Source organism: Xenopus laevis, chromosome 1S (genome assembly GCF_017654675.1).
Source record: "Xenopus laevis strain J_2021 chromosome 1S, Xenopus_laevis_v10.1, whole genome shotgun sequence".
Taxonomy (NCBI): Eukaryota; Metazoa; Chordata; class Amphibia; order Anura; family Pipidae; genus Xenopus; species Xenopus laevis.
The window spans coordinates 99594277-99610178 of NC_054372.1; the positions used below are offsets into that span (position 1 = coordinate 99594277).

Consider the following 15902-nt stretch of genomic DNA (forward strand, 5'->3'; position numbering starts at 1 on the left):
TTAATATAATCAATATAAGTAAAAGTATCCATGGCTGTTAATTATTTATTTATCACAGATCTAAACTCTATTGATATTTACACCATTAAGGAGTGACAGAAGTAAAGAAAAAAAATATTTTTTTTTTATTCCAATCACCACTTGATTGCAAACTTAATAGAATCCTAAATACTTCCTAAGTTAAGCTTCAATGCCCTGTAGCCGAGCATAAGAAGACTGCTTTATCAAGTGCATTTTTATTAAAAATTATTTATTAATCTTTTTCATTTCTAGACAGAATACTCAGCCATGGCATCGCTAACAGGGGGTTTGGATGAAATGAAATCTAGTCTAACAAGTCCATCTTCCGCGGACATAGGTGGAACTGTTCCCGGACCTCAGTCGTATCCTCTTGTAACAGGTAATGTTGTACTTCTGCAGTTTATTTTAATATAGGGCAACTTACTGCCATGGGAACAGTTATATTAACTTCTGTAATGTAATAGGGTTGATGGGTGACTTCCCATGGCTAGCAGCTCTATGCCATTTAAGACAGAACTCCCTGGATAACTTTCAAATTGCCTTCTGGATTCCATTATAGGGCTTGTGTCCATGAGAAATGACACAACAACCCATACAAAATAATTAATTAACCTTTATTTATGTTTTGCTTTTGCTGTCTCAATAAAAAATGTATTTGATTGACAGTTCACCTGTAATATTTTACCAATGGTGTGGTTAATCCATAACATGCTTCATTAGATAGCTAATTGAAACAGTGGCAATGTAACTGTAGCAATGTCAGTAGCAGCAGATCCTACAGGGTTACCATACATGTCAGTAGTGGTAGAACCCACAGGACCAGAAGTAGTACATAATACAGGGCCACCAAAAATTTTAATAGTAGAAGATCCTACAGGGCCACCATACATTTCAGATGTAATATATTCTATAAGGCCACCATAAATGTCATTAGTAGTAGAACCTTTTCTCTTTGTATGTGTAAGGCCAAAAGGCCTTAGAGGTAGTGAGGACCAAGGGAGGAGATAGCAAAAGTCCAAGTTCGCGGTACAGATTGGGATGAGACGAAAGAATGGTCAAACAGGCAACAATATCAGTCCAGGCAGAAGAGGTTCAATGTCGAAGAATCCAGGCAAGAGGTCGGTACACAATAAGCAAGAATATCACAAGAACACACCCAGGAATAGCAAGCTAAAACCTATAATTGGGCACTGATGACTTTCCAGAGTTCCTTCTTATAGGCCCAGATTTGGCGCCAATTTTGGACGCATCGGCGTCATGACGTGTGCGCGGACGCGCTGACGTCAGCGACCGACGCGCTGACGTATGCGACCGACGCCGGCGCCAATTATTGACGCCGACGCCCATTCCGTCGCCGGCAACCAATCCGAGTGCGGGAAGAGGTCGGCGTCATCCGGCTGCGTCCGTGAGGAACCAGGGAGCCACCATCTTGGACGCCATCTTGGTCACCATTTTGGGATCCCAGCTCAGACTCCATTACAGTACCCCCCTCCCTAGGGGGGGCCTCAGGACCACCTGGGTTAGAAGGAAACTGCCGATGAAATTTTTGGACCAGGAGAGGAGCATGGACATCTGCACTTCTTACCCAGGAGCACTCCTCAGGGCCGAACCCCTTCCACTCAATGAGGTATTGTAGGGTGCCCCTCGAAATTCGAGAGTCCAGGATTCTTTTCACCTCGAATTCTTGATGACCGTCCACCATGACAGGAGCTGAGGAGGAAGAAGAAGAAGAAGTACCTGCAGGTTTGAGCAAGGAGAAATGGAAGGCGTTTGGTATCCGCATTTCCGAGGGAAGTTGTAAACGGACAGCCACCGGATTGATGATCTCAGAGATGGAGAAGGGACCAATAAACTTGGGACCAAGTTTAGGAGAGGGGACTTTGAGACGAATGTTCCGAGTAGATAGCCAAACCTTGTCACCGGGTGCATACAGAGGGGAAGGAATTCTTCTTTGATCAGCGAATCTTTTCTGGACCAAGGAACTTTTCTCCTGATTGACAAGAGTGGCGTGCCAGATGGCCGACATGTGGGCAGCTTGGTCATTGGCGGCAGGGACATTGGTGAGTAATAAGTCCTGAGGAAAAGCCAAAGGGTTAAGACCATACATACAGAAAAAAGGGGATTTTTCAGAAGAAACGTGTAAGGCATTGTTATGTGCGAATTCAGCCCACGGAAGCAGATCTGCCCAATCGTCTTGGCACAAAGATACATGGCATCGGAGAAACTGTTCAAGGGCCTGGTTAACCCTCTCTGCTGCTCCATTAGACTGTGGATGGTAAGAAGAAGAAAACTGAAGAGAAACACCAAGGGCTTTACACAGGGACCTCCAAAACTTGGAAACAAATTGAGAACCACGGTCAGAGACAATTTCGGCAGGGAAACCGTGGAGGCGGAAAATATGTTTAATAAATAATGAAGAAAGTTCTGGAGCAGAGGGGAGTTTCCGAAGAGGAGTAAAATGTGCGACTTTGCTGAATCTATCAATTACCACCCAAATAACTGTGTAACCAGAGGAGTTAGGGAGATCCACAATGAAGTCCATAGATAGATGAGTCCATGGGCGAGAAGGAATGGGTAGTGGCAGGAGTAACCCCTTAGGAGGGGAACGTCCAGACTTGGATACGGCACACACAGAGCAAGAAGAAACAAAGTCTTTGACATCCTTTCTTAGGGAAGGCCACCATACAAGGCGAGACAGAAGTTCAGTGGTTTTTCTGATTCCAGGATGCCCGGCCTGCTTGGAGCTGTGGGACTGGACCAGAATGGAATGACGAAGTTCAGGAGGGACAAAGGCAACACCAACAGGAGTTCCTGCAGGAGCAGAAGATTGAACCGACAATAACTGAGAGGCCAAGGAGGGAAATAGAGCAGCGATGATCTTTGTAGGAGGTACAATGGATTCCGGTTCTACAGAAGAGAGATCTTCGAGAAGAAAGCTTCTGGAAAGAGCGTCCGCCTTCTTGTTTCTAGCACCAGGCCGAAAAGTTAGAATTAAATTAAAACGAGAGAAGAATAGTGCCCACCTGGCCTGACGAGGGTTGAGGCGTTTGAGTGTCTGGATATACTCTAGATTTTTATGGTCCGTATAGATGGTCACAGGGACGGAAGAGCCTTCCAACAAATGTCTCCATTCCTCCAGGGCAAGTTTTACGGCCAGTAACTCACGATTTCCAACATCATAATTTTGTTCAGAAGAGGTGAATTTTTTCGAAAAGAAAGCGCAAGGATGTAGTTTTCCATCAGTAGACGCTCTTTGGGACAAAATTGCTCCAGCACCGACATCTGAAGCATCAACTTCAATGAATGGCTGGAAAGGTTCAGGGTGTCTGAGAATGGGAGCAGAAGAAAAAGAAGTTTTAAGACTCTTGAATGCTTCCAAAGCTAAAGGTGGCCAATGCTGAGGCTTACCCCCTTTTCGGATAAGAGAAAGAATGGGAGCAATTTTGGATGAAAACCCTTGATGAATTGTCTATAATAGTTAGCGAAGCCAATAAATCTTTGGATAGCTTTAACACTGGTGGGGAGAGGCCAGTTCTGGATAGCGGAGACCTTGGCAGGATCCATACTGAAACCCTGTTGAGAAATGATGTAACCAAGGAAGGAGATGGACGATACTTCAAAAGAACACTTCTCCAAATTGGCAAATTAGTTATTTCTCCGCAGACGGGAAAGGACTTCTTGAACTTGAAGATGGTGCTCAGCAAGGTTCCTGGAAAAAATAAGGATATCGTTCAAGTACACCACCACGTATTGGCCCAGTAAATCCCTGAAAATGTCATTTACAAATTCTTGGAAGACCGCGGGGGCGTTACAGAGGCCGAATGGCATTACTAGATACTCATAATGCCCGTCACGGGTGTTGAATGCGGTCTTCCATTCATCTCCCTCTCTGACCCGGATTAAATTATAAGCCCCACGAAGATCCAACTTGGTGAAAAGACAAGCCCCTTTGACTTGGTCGAACAGTTCAGAGATGAGGGGAAGGGGATAACGGTTTTTAATTGTAATTTTGTTTAAACCTCTATAGTCAATGCAGGGCCGCAAACCTCCATCTTTTTTTTCTACAAAGAAGAAGCCGGCACCAGCCGGGGAAGAAGAAGGACGAATAAAGCCTCTTTGCAGATTCTCTTGAATGTACTCCTTCATGGCACAGGTTTCAGAAGGAGAAAGCGGATAGGTGCGACCCCTGGGAGGCATGGTTCCAGGAAGAAGTTCGATGGGGCAATCATAAGGACGATGGGGAGGCAGGACTTCGACAGACTTTTTATTGAAGACATCAGAAAAGGCTTGATAAACAGAGGGCAAAGAAGAATTTGAAGACACAGATGAAACTTTAATGATGGATTTGGTGGGTAAACAATTTTGTTGGCAGAAAGAACTCCATCGGGAGATCTTAGACGAAGCCCAGTCTATTACTGGGTTATGAATATTCAACCAGTGCAAACCAAGCACAATGGGAGTAGAAGGACAATCAATTAAAAGGAAGGACAATCTTTCAAGATGCATGGTTCCCACAATAACAGAAAGTTCATCGGTGGAGTGGGAAATTGTAGCAGAAGACAATGGACGATCATCAATCGCCAATGCACGAAGGGGAACAGCCAGAGATCGCAGGGGAATGGAGTGGTTTTCAGCGAAGACTTTATCCATGAAATTCCCAGCTGCGCCGGAGTCAAGGAAAGCTTCAGAAGAAATCGTCTGGGTTCCAAAACGAATCTGCACAGGAAGGAGGAAGCGTTGAGCAGAAGAATGGGGAGAAGGACCAATTCCACCCAGGTAAGTCTCCCCAGTCTTACCTAGGTGTTGGCGTTTCCCGGCTTCACTGGGCACTCATAGGCGAAGTGGGATTTTCCACCACAGTAGAGGCAAAGTCCAGCAGCCCTTCTCCGAAGCTTTTCCTGTTCGGTCAGACGGGCCCGTCCGATCTGCATAGGTTCTTCCGAAGGCAGGGAAGAAGAAGCAGAAGCCGCAGGAGTTGGAGAAGGCAAGGTGGAAACCGGATTGGGAAGGAAGGGTCTTTGAAATCGAGGAGCCAGAGTAGGTTGGAACCTGTGGAATCTCTTGGTTGGGGAGCGCTCTCTGTCGAGCTCAGCTTGAAACTCCCTCTGCCGAGTATCTACCTTTATGGCCAAGGCGACTAGATCTTCCCAACGGGATGGAATTTCCCTGGACACCAGATCCTTCTTGATGCGCATCGCCAGGCCGTTGTAAAAGGCAGCGTGATACCCGTCATTGTTCCACGAAGTCTCAGCAACCAGGGTGCGAAACTCAATGGCATACTCCGAGACAGGGCGGGTTCCCTGATGAAGTTGAAATAGGCGTGCAGAAGAAGCAGTGGCACGACCCGGAGCATCAAACACCGTACGGAGTTCGCGAATGAAGGACCTGGCATTGTCAATGATAGGATCTTCCTTCTCCCATAGAGGTGAAGCCCACTCCAATGCCTTCCCTTGCAGGCGGGAGAATATGAAGCCCACCTTGGCACGTTCAGAGACAAATTGGCTAGGTAAAAGTGTAAACTGGACCTCGCACTGGTTGACAAACCCGCGGCAAGCTTCGGGGTCACCACTGTAGAGTGGGGGAGCCGGAATGCGGGGCTCGGAAACCTTGAGTGGAGACACAGGTACCGGTACAGGAACAGGGTCAGCAGGTGTTAGGGCCGACAACTTTGCCAATATTGTTTCCAGGGCTTGACCAAAATGAGATTGCTGTACCTCATAGGACTGCATCCGAGAAGCCAGTCCCCGAAGCGCTCCACCGACATCAGGCGGCGCAGGGTTTTCCTCCGAAGGGTCCATGGCCCAATTATAATGTAAGGCCAAAAGGCCTTAGAGGTAGTGAGGACCAAGGGAGGAGATAGCAAAAGTCCAAGTTCGCGGTACAGATTGGGATGAGACGAAAGAATGGTCAAACAGGCAACAATATCAGTCCAGGCAGAAGAGGTTCAATGTCGAAGAATCCAGGCAAGAGGTCGGTACACAATAAGCAAGAATATCACAAGAACACACCCAGGAATAGCAAGCTAAAACCTATAATTGGGCACTGATGACTTTCCAGAGTTCCTTCTTATAGGCCCAGATTTGGCGCCAATTTTGGACGCATCGGCGTCATGACGTGTGCGCGGACGCGCTGACGTCAGCGACCGACGCGCTGACGTATGCGACCGACGCCGGCGCCAATTATTGACGCCGACGCCCATTCCGTCGCCGGCGACCAATCCGAGTGCGGGAAGAGGTCGGCGTCATCCAGCTGCGTCCGTGAGGAACCAGGGAGCCACCATCTTGGACGCCATCTTGGTCACCATTTTGGGATCCCAGCTCAGACTCCATTACAGTATGTACGTTTTGATCTGTTATTTTAATACATAAATGCTACCCAATATATTAATTGTTGCATTAATTCTAAAGTGACTGCACCCCAGTGCACACTGATAACTAACTAACATAGCAAGTACTAACTAACTTACTAACTAACTAACTTACTAACTAACTAGTATGTAGGTAGATACTCAGAGTTTTCACATATATTTGGCAATTTGGAATACCGGTAGAGGACACCATGAGATCTTTTGTGCCAGAGTTACTGGTAACCACAAGATTTAAAAAAAAAAAAATCTATGCTTTGCGAATAATTTGGCAAGAAGAAAGAGAGGGAATAACAATAAAGAGCAGCAATATTACAGGCAGCAAAAGTAGATTCAAAAATACACTGTCAATGACAACAATGACAACAGGATAATAGTTATAAATTAAATAACTATATATTAAAAAATTTAATTACATGACATACAATACAGATGGTTGTTACTAAAGTTAACTAAATTACTAAACGCTCACATATTTGTATCTTTATATGACTGACCAATTCAGTTTGGCTAATGGAAAATGAAGTAACAATATATCAATGTCTATAATAGACATCTGGATTTTTATTTGAAATCTAGTTTTGGTTCTAGTACAATTAAATAGGTTCTAGTTTGTTTTATGTACTGGAATTAGTTCAATGGAAACATAAAAAAAGGAAAAAAATATTTTTATCCTATTTAAAATGTGTTTGCCACCAAAGCATTGGGCCATAGTGGAAAACTTGAAAGCTATTTATATTTTTCTGCAACATTAAATATTAAATTGAAAAAAAAAAAATCTTGCTTGCTGCCACGGTTCATAAACGCTTCCTCTATTTGCAAGGCAATGACTTGAGCCTATTTCATTACTGCTACAGTCAGCACTTTTATAAGATCCTTGATTGTTATTAATTACCTGCAGATGCATTTTCACAGTGTTAGGTTGCTGACTTCAGCTTGGTTCTTATCACATTAAGACGGCAAAATGGCACTGCAACTGATACCATAACAGGGCATTTATAAAATAGGCACAGTTCACATACACACACAGCATAAATGAACACAAATGTTAAAACAAAAGGCTTGCAGAACTGTATGATAACAGGTATTCTTTAATTATCCATACTCTTTACTTGACAAAGAATACAATAGTCCACGGAACTATACATTTAGGGAGGGTGGGTGGTTGCGGTTAAACATTAGAGGGCAGATTTATTAAGGGTCGAATTGAAAATTCTAATTAGAATTTTAGAATTTTCTTATGGTGAAAACTCTCAAATTTAAATTGTGAATTATCCAAACTCAGTTCGAGTTTTAATTTGAATTAGAATTTCGAGATTTATCCTACTCTAGCCCTTTAAGAACTCAAATTCGACTATTCACCACCTAAAACCTGCCAAGATCTTGTATAAGTCAATGGGAGAGGTCCAGGTACCAATTAGATAGTTTAGTCAAATTTGATTCGAGTTTTCGAGTCGGTAAAAATCATCTGAGTTTTAGATATTCAATTTTTTTTGTATAAATTTTGAGTATATTCTAATTTAATAGAGTTTAAAAAAACTCACATGAATTCGAAATTCGACCTTTAATAAATTTGCCTCCCCATCTTAAACAAATTATAATGCAGTGGGTATGGGTGGATGAGTCATAAAAGTGTTCAATTTAGTTAATCACATGGCATTTTGCTCTGTGGGAAAATGTATTGTTGGATTTACTGACCTCCACCAGAACCTGCCATCACTTTCTGCCACGTTTATGACAATGGAGACATGCATATGTTAATTAAAACAAAGGCTCACCTTAATTATACTCATGTACAAAATATGCTAGAATAATTATGCAAATTCTCTTACAATTATGCTAATCAGGTATGCCACTGAGGCATTATCTTCTTCCCAAACAAGCACATATTTTCTTCACTCTATACCTAAGAACCAAATGTTCCTTTAAACTCTTTAAAGGGATTGGCAATACATTAAATAAGGTATTATAATTGACTGGAAGGGGAAGTTACTAGGGGTCTCATGGAATAAACTGACCAATGACAATTTTTTTTAATAATGTTTCAAATTTATTACAAAAATGTGCATAATTTTTATTGTATTGTATGTGTATGACTCACTTGTCTAGGAAGAATTGCTGTCTTTCAAACGAAGAACTGCAAAACCTGCTATCTGTAGCAAATTGTGTTGTAATTTACTACACTATAGTGGTTCCTAAGATTTCATTTGCATTGAATTATAGATAACTGATTAAATGATATGTAACTCAGAAAGCAAAAATAGACTGTAGATGGTACTGGCAAAATCCTTCACTTGCCTCAAACAGTGCTGCAATTTATTCTACATCTCTGTGCAATTTACTGTATTAAGGGGCAGATTTATTAAGGGTCGAATTTCGAAGTGGAAAATACTTCGAAATTCGACCATCGAATTGAATACTACGAAATTCGAAGTAGAATATATAGGATTTATTGCATCGTATGATCGTATTCCAATCGTAGTATGATCATACTTCGAATCGTATGATTTAAACGATTTTATCGTGCGATCATACGATTTTCCTTCTAATACAAAAACTTAGAAATATGCTCTGGAAGTCCCCATAGGCTAACATAGCACTTCAGCAGGTTTAAGTTGGCGAAGTATTGAAGTCAAAGTTTTTTTTAAAGAGACAGTACTTTGATTATTGAATGGTTGAATAGTTGTACGATTTTACTTTGAATCGAAGTCGAAGTCGTAGTAGCTTATTCGATGGTCGAAGTATCCAAAATTACTTTGAATTTCAAATTTTTTTACTTCGAAAATTTCCTCGATTTCACTTCAACCCTTGATAAATCCGCCCCTAAGTGTTGATGTAGTTAACAATCCTGTCTCTTCATGTTATATGCATTGGAGAGCAAGGATTCAGAGGCATGAGTGAGGCATGGCACCCCATTGAGCAGAATGGTGTTCTATACTTTTGGTACAAGAGTTTAATTTCCTTTTAAACTGAAAGACTTCCCTGCTGCTTAAAGTGACACTGAAGCTTAAAAAAAAAACAACTCTTCAAAATACGAATGTAAATTAAAAGTTACCTATAGGTCATGTTGATAATTTTTCGCCGATAGGTCTGCTTTTGTAAGTCATTGTTACTTGAAGTTCCTAAACCTGACTGCTTTGTCAAGGTAATGTAAAAACATTAATACTTTTATGGTAAAATTATAAATAGCATTCAAAGACAATGTTATGATAGATGCAAAGAACAAAAGGTTATTTTCTGGTGTCAATGTCTCTTTAAGAAGTTGAAACTTTAAAATGTGAGTCTCAGATACTGTATGATGCTGCTCCTCTAGAAATATGAGAATCCCATGATTCCAAAGAGAAGTAATAAATATGTTTTAAACTATGCTGCAGTTCTTGCAATCCATAGCAGTTTCAGTTGTTTAAAAGCAAAGGTCCAGTTGGTGGTTATGGAAAGTAGACTTGGAGCAAAGTCTGCACATCCTATTACATTGCCATCTTAGTATTCAAACAAACTGAATCACGAATCTTATCTCTGCACATCTTATTACATTGCCATCTTAGTATTCAGACAAACTGAATCCCAAATCTTAATTTTCATGTAAATTTTCTGGGGTGAACAACAAAAGCCAACACACTTCAACCCAGAAATACTCCAATACAACTGCTCTGAAATGAAAATTTACAAGTAAGGGTTCTGATTCTGACCAAATCAGTTCTGTAGAGGACTCATCTCTCAGCTAAATACAAAAATAATGATTTATCCACATCCTAGATAACATACTTAAATGTAAAGTTTTTAACTTCAGATATTTTCTGTAACTTTTTTTCCTCTGTTTTGCCCTGTAAAAGATCCATCTCAATCTGGAATCCAGGCAATAAACAGAAACTATATTCTCATAAAAGGAAGAAAATATTTTCATTTTAGGTTAGCTGAAGCATTTCTAATGTAACACAGAGAGTCAAAAATGCTCTTATATTCTAGTTACCTAGCTATAAGAAAACTTTAACATAACAGATAATGATCTTTTGTCTTTAACCCTGATATGCCCTCTGGAAATAAGCCAACGTAGAGAACTGCAGTTCTGTAATAGCCATTTATCATAAACAGCAACCCCTCATATGACCTGTGGCTTTTATGACCCATTTTCAATGATCATTAGACAATGCTAAATACTGCACCTCTCACTTTTATAATAGGCAAAAGCTGATTGTGGTTTATGGTGTAATACCTTTACATTTCCTTTATCTTCTGCTAAATAAACATTTCCTATCATCTCATGCTTCTATTACTTGACCTGAAATGCATTTTGTGCAAATAAATATATAAAAAGGAATGTACTTTGGAATGAGAGTTTTTATGGCACAACACTGTACTGATTTCTGAATAAAAATGTGAGTTTAGTTATTATTGTGGGCTTCATCTGTAATGTTAATGTGTATTATTTGTAAACCAAATATTCTTAAAGGGAAATAGTTGCTACTAACTAATAGTGGACATTTCATTAATGTCACTAGTGATGGGCGAATTGATTCGCCAGGCGCGAATTCGCGGCGAATTTGCGCGATTCACCACCAGCGATTAAATTCGCGAAACGCCCGCGAAAATTCGCGGCAAAAATTCGGCGGCGTCAAAAAAAAATTTTTTTCTAGTTTTTGACGCCGGCACCCGTTTTTGACGCCGGCGCCCGTTTTTTCGATGCCGGCGCCCGTTTTTTTGCGCCAGCGCCCGTCTTTGACGCCGGCGTCAGTTTTTTCAGAAATTTTTTTTTTGACGCCGCCGAATTTTTGCCGCGAATTTTCGCGGGCGTTTCGCGAATTTAATCACTAAGCAAATTCGCCCATCACTAAATGTCAATGTTATTTTTTTTACAGTAGTTATTAATATTTTTAATATTTAACAATTTCCTGTTATTTAACCTGTCATGATTTAAGCATGCGCTAACAGTTTGTGATGCACTATGCAAAACAATGTTAGGTGGAAGGAGCACACTAATAAACCATTCATATCTCAAAAAATAAAAACTGTTCATGATAAAGATTGATTAAATATCTACAATAAATAATATTTATGGTCAACCTTTAATGAAACATCACAATGAATTATGCAGTAAAATATAAATAACCTTTCAGTTTTACTAAACATGGAGCTTATGCAGGAAAGTTTTTAGGTTGTGAAAGATATACAATAGCTTAATTAAAAGATTATTTAAAAAAAAAATCTATATGGGGCCCTAAACATTTTTGGAAGATGATCTGTTTTATAAAAAAAAAAAAAAAGCCCAGCAGTTTGGACTATATTTCTAGCCCCCCCCCATTAGAAGTTGGGTATCTTCCCTTATTTAACATAAAAAAATAAATCCTGGTATTTATTTTGTAGTTACATGAGAAAGTTACCTTCCTGCTCAATTCCAAATTGTTCCATAGAGCCAAATGCAATTCAATGAGAAAAACATCTCTTTGTTTATAACATGAAAACTGTATGGGTGAAAATCAGAAATAAAAAAGCAGAAAAGATTTTTCTTTCTTTCTTTTCCTTCTCCAATTGAATCTTGAGCAGAATGATGGTGTTACGTAAGGCATCCCAAACCCAGAACTAACTCCAAGGTTCCGGTCATGGCCCACTCTTCTGCCTATAGCAGCCGTCTTTGGCTTTGGGTGGAGCCCTCCTCTACTCAGATGCCACCAACTCTGTGGGAGAACAAGGGAGAGAGTTCCGGGCAATCACGGGAACCAAACGTAAGCGGATAGGACGAGGGAGCAGAGAACCTGGAAGCGGCGCTCAGGAGCGCCAACGAGGAGAACCAGGCTGTGTGCATCTGCTGCCCCACTAGACCACCAGGTCTTCTTACAGATAGTTTATGACTGGAAGGCTTGGTCAAAATAACAACTGAAATTCTTTGCCAAAATAATCATTTAAAGGGGTAATAGAATGGTGATTTGAAGGCCTGGACAATAGATGTAAAGCTTGTCAAAATATAATCGTCTAATTCCAAAACATTATTTTATTCCTAGTAATTTTCTTCAATAAATTTTTTTAGTGCTTTTAATAGGTTAAATACAAAAAGAAATACACTCCCTTATCATAGCTCAGAGGCTTACCTCTGCCTTTCCTCTTTTACCCTTGAAGTTTTTTTTAATTTGCTTTTTTATTGTCTGAAAAAGTAATTAATTCTCCAGCTTAAATGCATTTAATTGAGATTTGTTTTTTTTTGTAGCCCTGTTGTTCATTTGTTCCTGGAATGATATAAATTGAAATTAAATTGCACAAGTTAAGCTAAATAGGGCTTTGTAATAGGCTACATATGGAGCGTCAGACTGCGAATGATTCCACAGACTCATTTTTCCTAATTCTTTATTTATAGTGAATATATCTAAATACAGAAAAAATACTTCATTTGCAATGATTCCATGTTTTGATGACTTGTCTTAATGTTAAAATGAGATGTAACTTCAAAACACATTCCATAAAAAAATATTATAGAGTATAGAGTCTCTAAAAAAAAGTAAATGCAAAGGAAAATCTGAGTTCACGGGCGCCATCTTCTTCTAAAATAAAAAGAGAGGTGCGTACACAAGGGGCATCCTTATGTACCGATTGAATATTTAAACCGAAATAGGTTTATGGGTTACCCTGAATGTACATGGGGTATTTTTAAGTAAACATAAATAGATTTTTACACATGAGGTTGAGCTTGTGGGTGAATGTAATTTCTCCGAATCAGGAAAAACTGCTGTCTACTTCAATTTTCTGGAAAACATTCTCTCTCAGAGACTTTAGTTCTGCTCCTTACAGGCAACAGACAAACACAGGCTTTTTGTTGATTAAGGTGAGGCATTTAGTTAACCAATTTCACAGAGTCAAAGGGATAAGAGGATAGAAAACAAATGCAAATCAGTCGTACAAACAGGGAAAAGTGGGAAATAATACTTGATACAGCATTATTCAAGTAACAACAAAATTTAAATATGAATAAAAAATGGAATACTAAATTAGGGACACAGAACACCAAAAAAAATAAAGTATTGGACATGTAAAATATCATTCCTCATGGTCAAAAAGAGTTGAGAACAGTACTTGTCCGCTTATTCCTTACCAAAACATTCTGTGTATTTTGGTTAATTACCTGATTGATTCAATTATATATATTGTTGTTGTATGTGTTTTGAACCTTTATAATTCTGTAACCCCTTTTTGGCCACCCCCCCTGTGCCAAATGTTAAAAATCACATTTTCTTACCAATGCAGGTTCTGAGTCCCCTTTACTAAGTGAAAAGGTACTGGGAATTACCTCTCATGACAATGCCTCCACTGGGATCTGGGAATACACCTGTGGGTGGCCCCATTAAGAAAACATTCGACACACAAAGTACTGTGTAACAAATAACATTTTAACATAATACATTTAATGTATTATGTATACTGGCCCTCCACAACTTCTTTGGCAGACAAAGAGTCTTGGTCCTTTTTCCCCAAAAGAGCACAATTATCCCCAGGTAGCACTACCTGCCCAAATACCTTTCCCAATGGACAAGATATTGGCTCCCACATGGCAAGCACAAACAAAGCCTGTGGGACAAACTGAAATATGCTTGATCCTCTCTTTTTCTACCCTCCCTTGGGCACAACTCTCCCTCGGGATTCACTCAGATGGGTAGGCTCATCCAGAGCTGGAGCAGGCATCCACAGCGATGAAATCCATTCAGTGAAGCTATATAGTCTATAGCGCGAGAACAAGTAAGTCCTCCTCTGCTGAACTACAACTCCCAGCACTCTCCATAGCGCAAGCACGAAAAAAGGAATCCAAGCTCTAAACCCGCATGGTTGAGCTACCAGGCATTGGAGTACCCTGCCTCAGGCTTGGCAGGCCTATCGAACTCTTGCCAGTTCAAAATCATTCTCTGCTCAGTGCAGTGTCATTCAGCAATAAACTGTGTAGCACATGGCTCTCCTATTTATAGAAAAATGGTGCAGCAGCGACACCAAGTGACACCCTCTGGTATCTGCCATGCCTCACCAGCACAAGAGCTCCTGCCCCTGCCAAAACTCTAGTAGACCCTGTAGCTACACGATCAGGAGATTTCCACCATGTGGTTCAGAATTTCAGAGGGTAATTAACCCTCTGTATCCCTAAATTTCTATATACAAGTTGTAATATATATAGAAACACTGATATATATATATATATATATATATATATATACACATAGTTTTTATACAGTGAAAGGTGTTGTTTTTTTGCCTTAACAGAATTATTATGGGTGACTATTTTAATTGTGTTTATGGTTTGCCATTGGCTTCGGGGCCCAGTAATTTCTAGTTGTGCCACTGGTAACTCTTATCAAAAACAGAAGGAAATGGTCCCACCTCACATATTTATGAACATTTTTACATTTTAACAGGCATTGTATATGCAAAGAGAAGGGCAATAACCATGATGCCATCTCACGTCATAAATCTTGCAGTCTCTTTTCTGAAGCCATTGCTGTAAACTGCAAACAGCTCTTGTTATCACTCTGGTTTCTTATTCTTCCATTTGGAGTTGTGCTTAGCTCAACAGTAGCAAACATAACCCTTACTATTCCCACTACTCTTATGATGAGCTGAACTTTTGCCTTATATAAACAGGTATACAGAAGTCAATAATTGCACACTGTAGACGGTCACAATAATTCCGATTGTAACAGGCAAGTGCATATGCACATAATATAATGTAAATAGCCAGTTGTAACAAAGAATGAATCTTTATTATGTGATACATTTCAGACAGTACAGTGAAACACTTTTGATGTTAAATGTGTGGCCCTTTACCTCCCATCATCCTCAGTTGGATTTCTCAATAGCTTTAAGGCCCTGACACTGACATTCACAACTCACAATGACAGTCTAAAGAGAATTCCAGCTGTGGAGCTCATTGAGGAAGAAACAATATAGATTAATTTAGTAGGACATAAAAGGACATCAGAAATGTGAAATCATTCTTCAAGATAACACTCAAACGTGGGCAGATGCTCCAAGAGTAAAACTTGCTTCCTAAAGGATTTCTCAGTATGACCTTTGTAATTATTCCTGCTCAATCTCTGCTCAGGCTTGTGTTTTTCCCCCAGTCTTGCTTTCCCTCATTCCCTCTCTAGCTTTTTTTCCTTTGCTAAAAATTTAACACTCTCTCCAGTGTATTAAGTATGTGAGTGAAATTGATGGCTAGAAAGTCTCTGCTCTTTATTATGATGAATGGCTTTCACTGCTAAAGCTTTTATTGTCTGTGATTTGAAAAGAAAGGGAAACTGATTTATCATGGCCGACTGTCATATAGTTTAATACAGTTATAAATCCTGACGTCACTGACTATTGGTCAAAAGCGAGAAAACGCAGGTGGCCACTTGCCCTTTAACACCTATTTGTATAATGTTTATGGAGGAAAACTATCACTGCTGGTTGTTGTTACTGTATTTCATGATTCCAGAAATGACATAGCCATGAATATGGACTTGTTTTGCACACCTTGACTGGAGTCTAAATTGGCATAAAACCTGGT

General features: G+C 40.0%; 1 protein-coding gene across 4 annotated transcripts in view; it reads left to right on the forward strand.

The window, feature by feature from the left end:
- Window positions 1-15902, forward strand: part of LOC108703726 (paired box protein Pax-5-like) — a 133610-nt gene that overhangs the window by 75364 nt on the left and 42344 nt on the right. For all 4 annotated transcript variants that reach the window (XM_018239937.2, XM_041579984.1, XM_041579985.1 and 1 more), the window contains one exon: window positions 274-400. In XM_018239937.2, the coding sequence (XP_018095426.1) occupies window positions 274-400 (127 nt within the window). The remainder of the gene's footprint in view (window positions 1-273; window positions 401-15902) is intronic.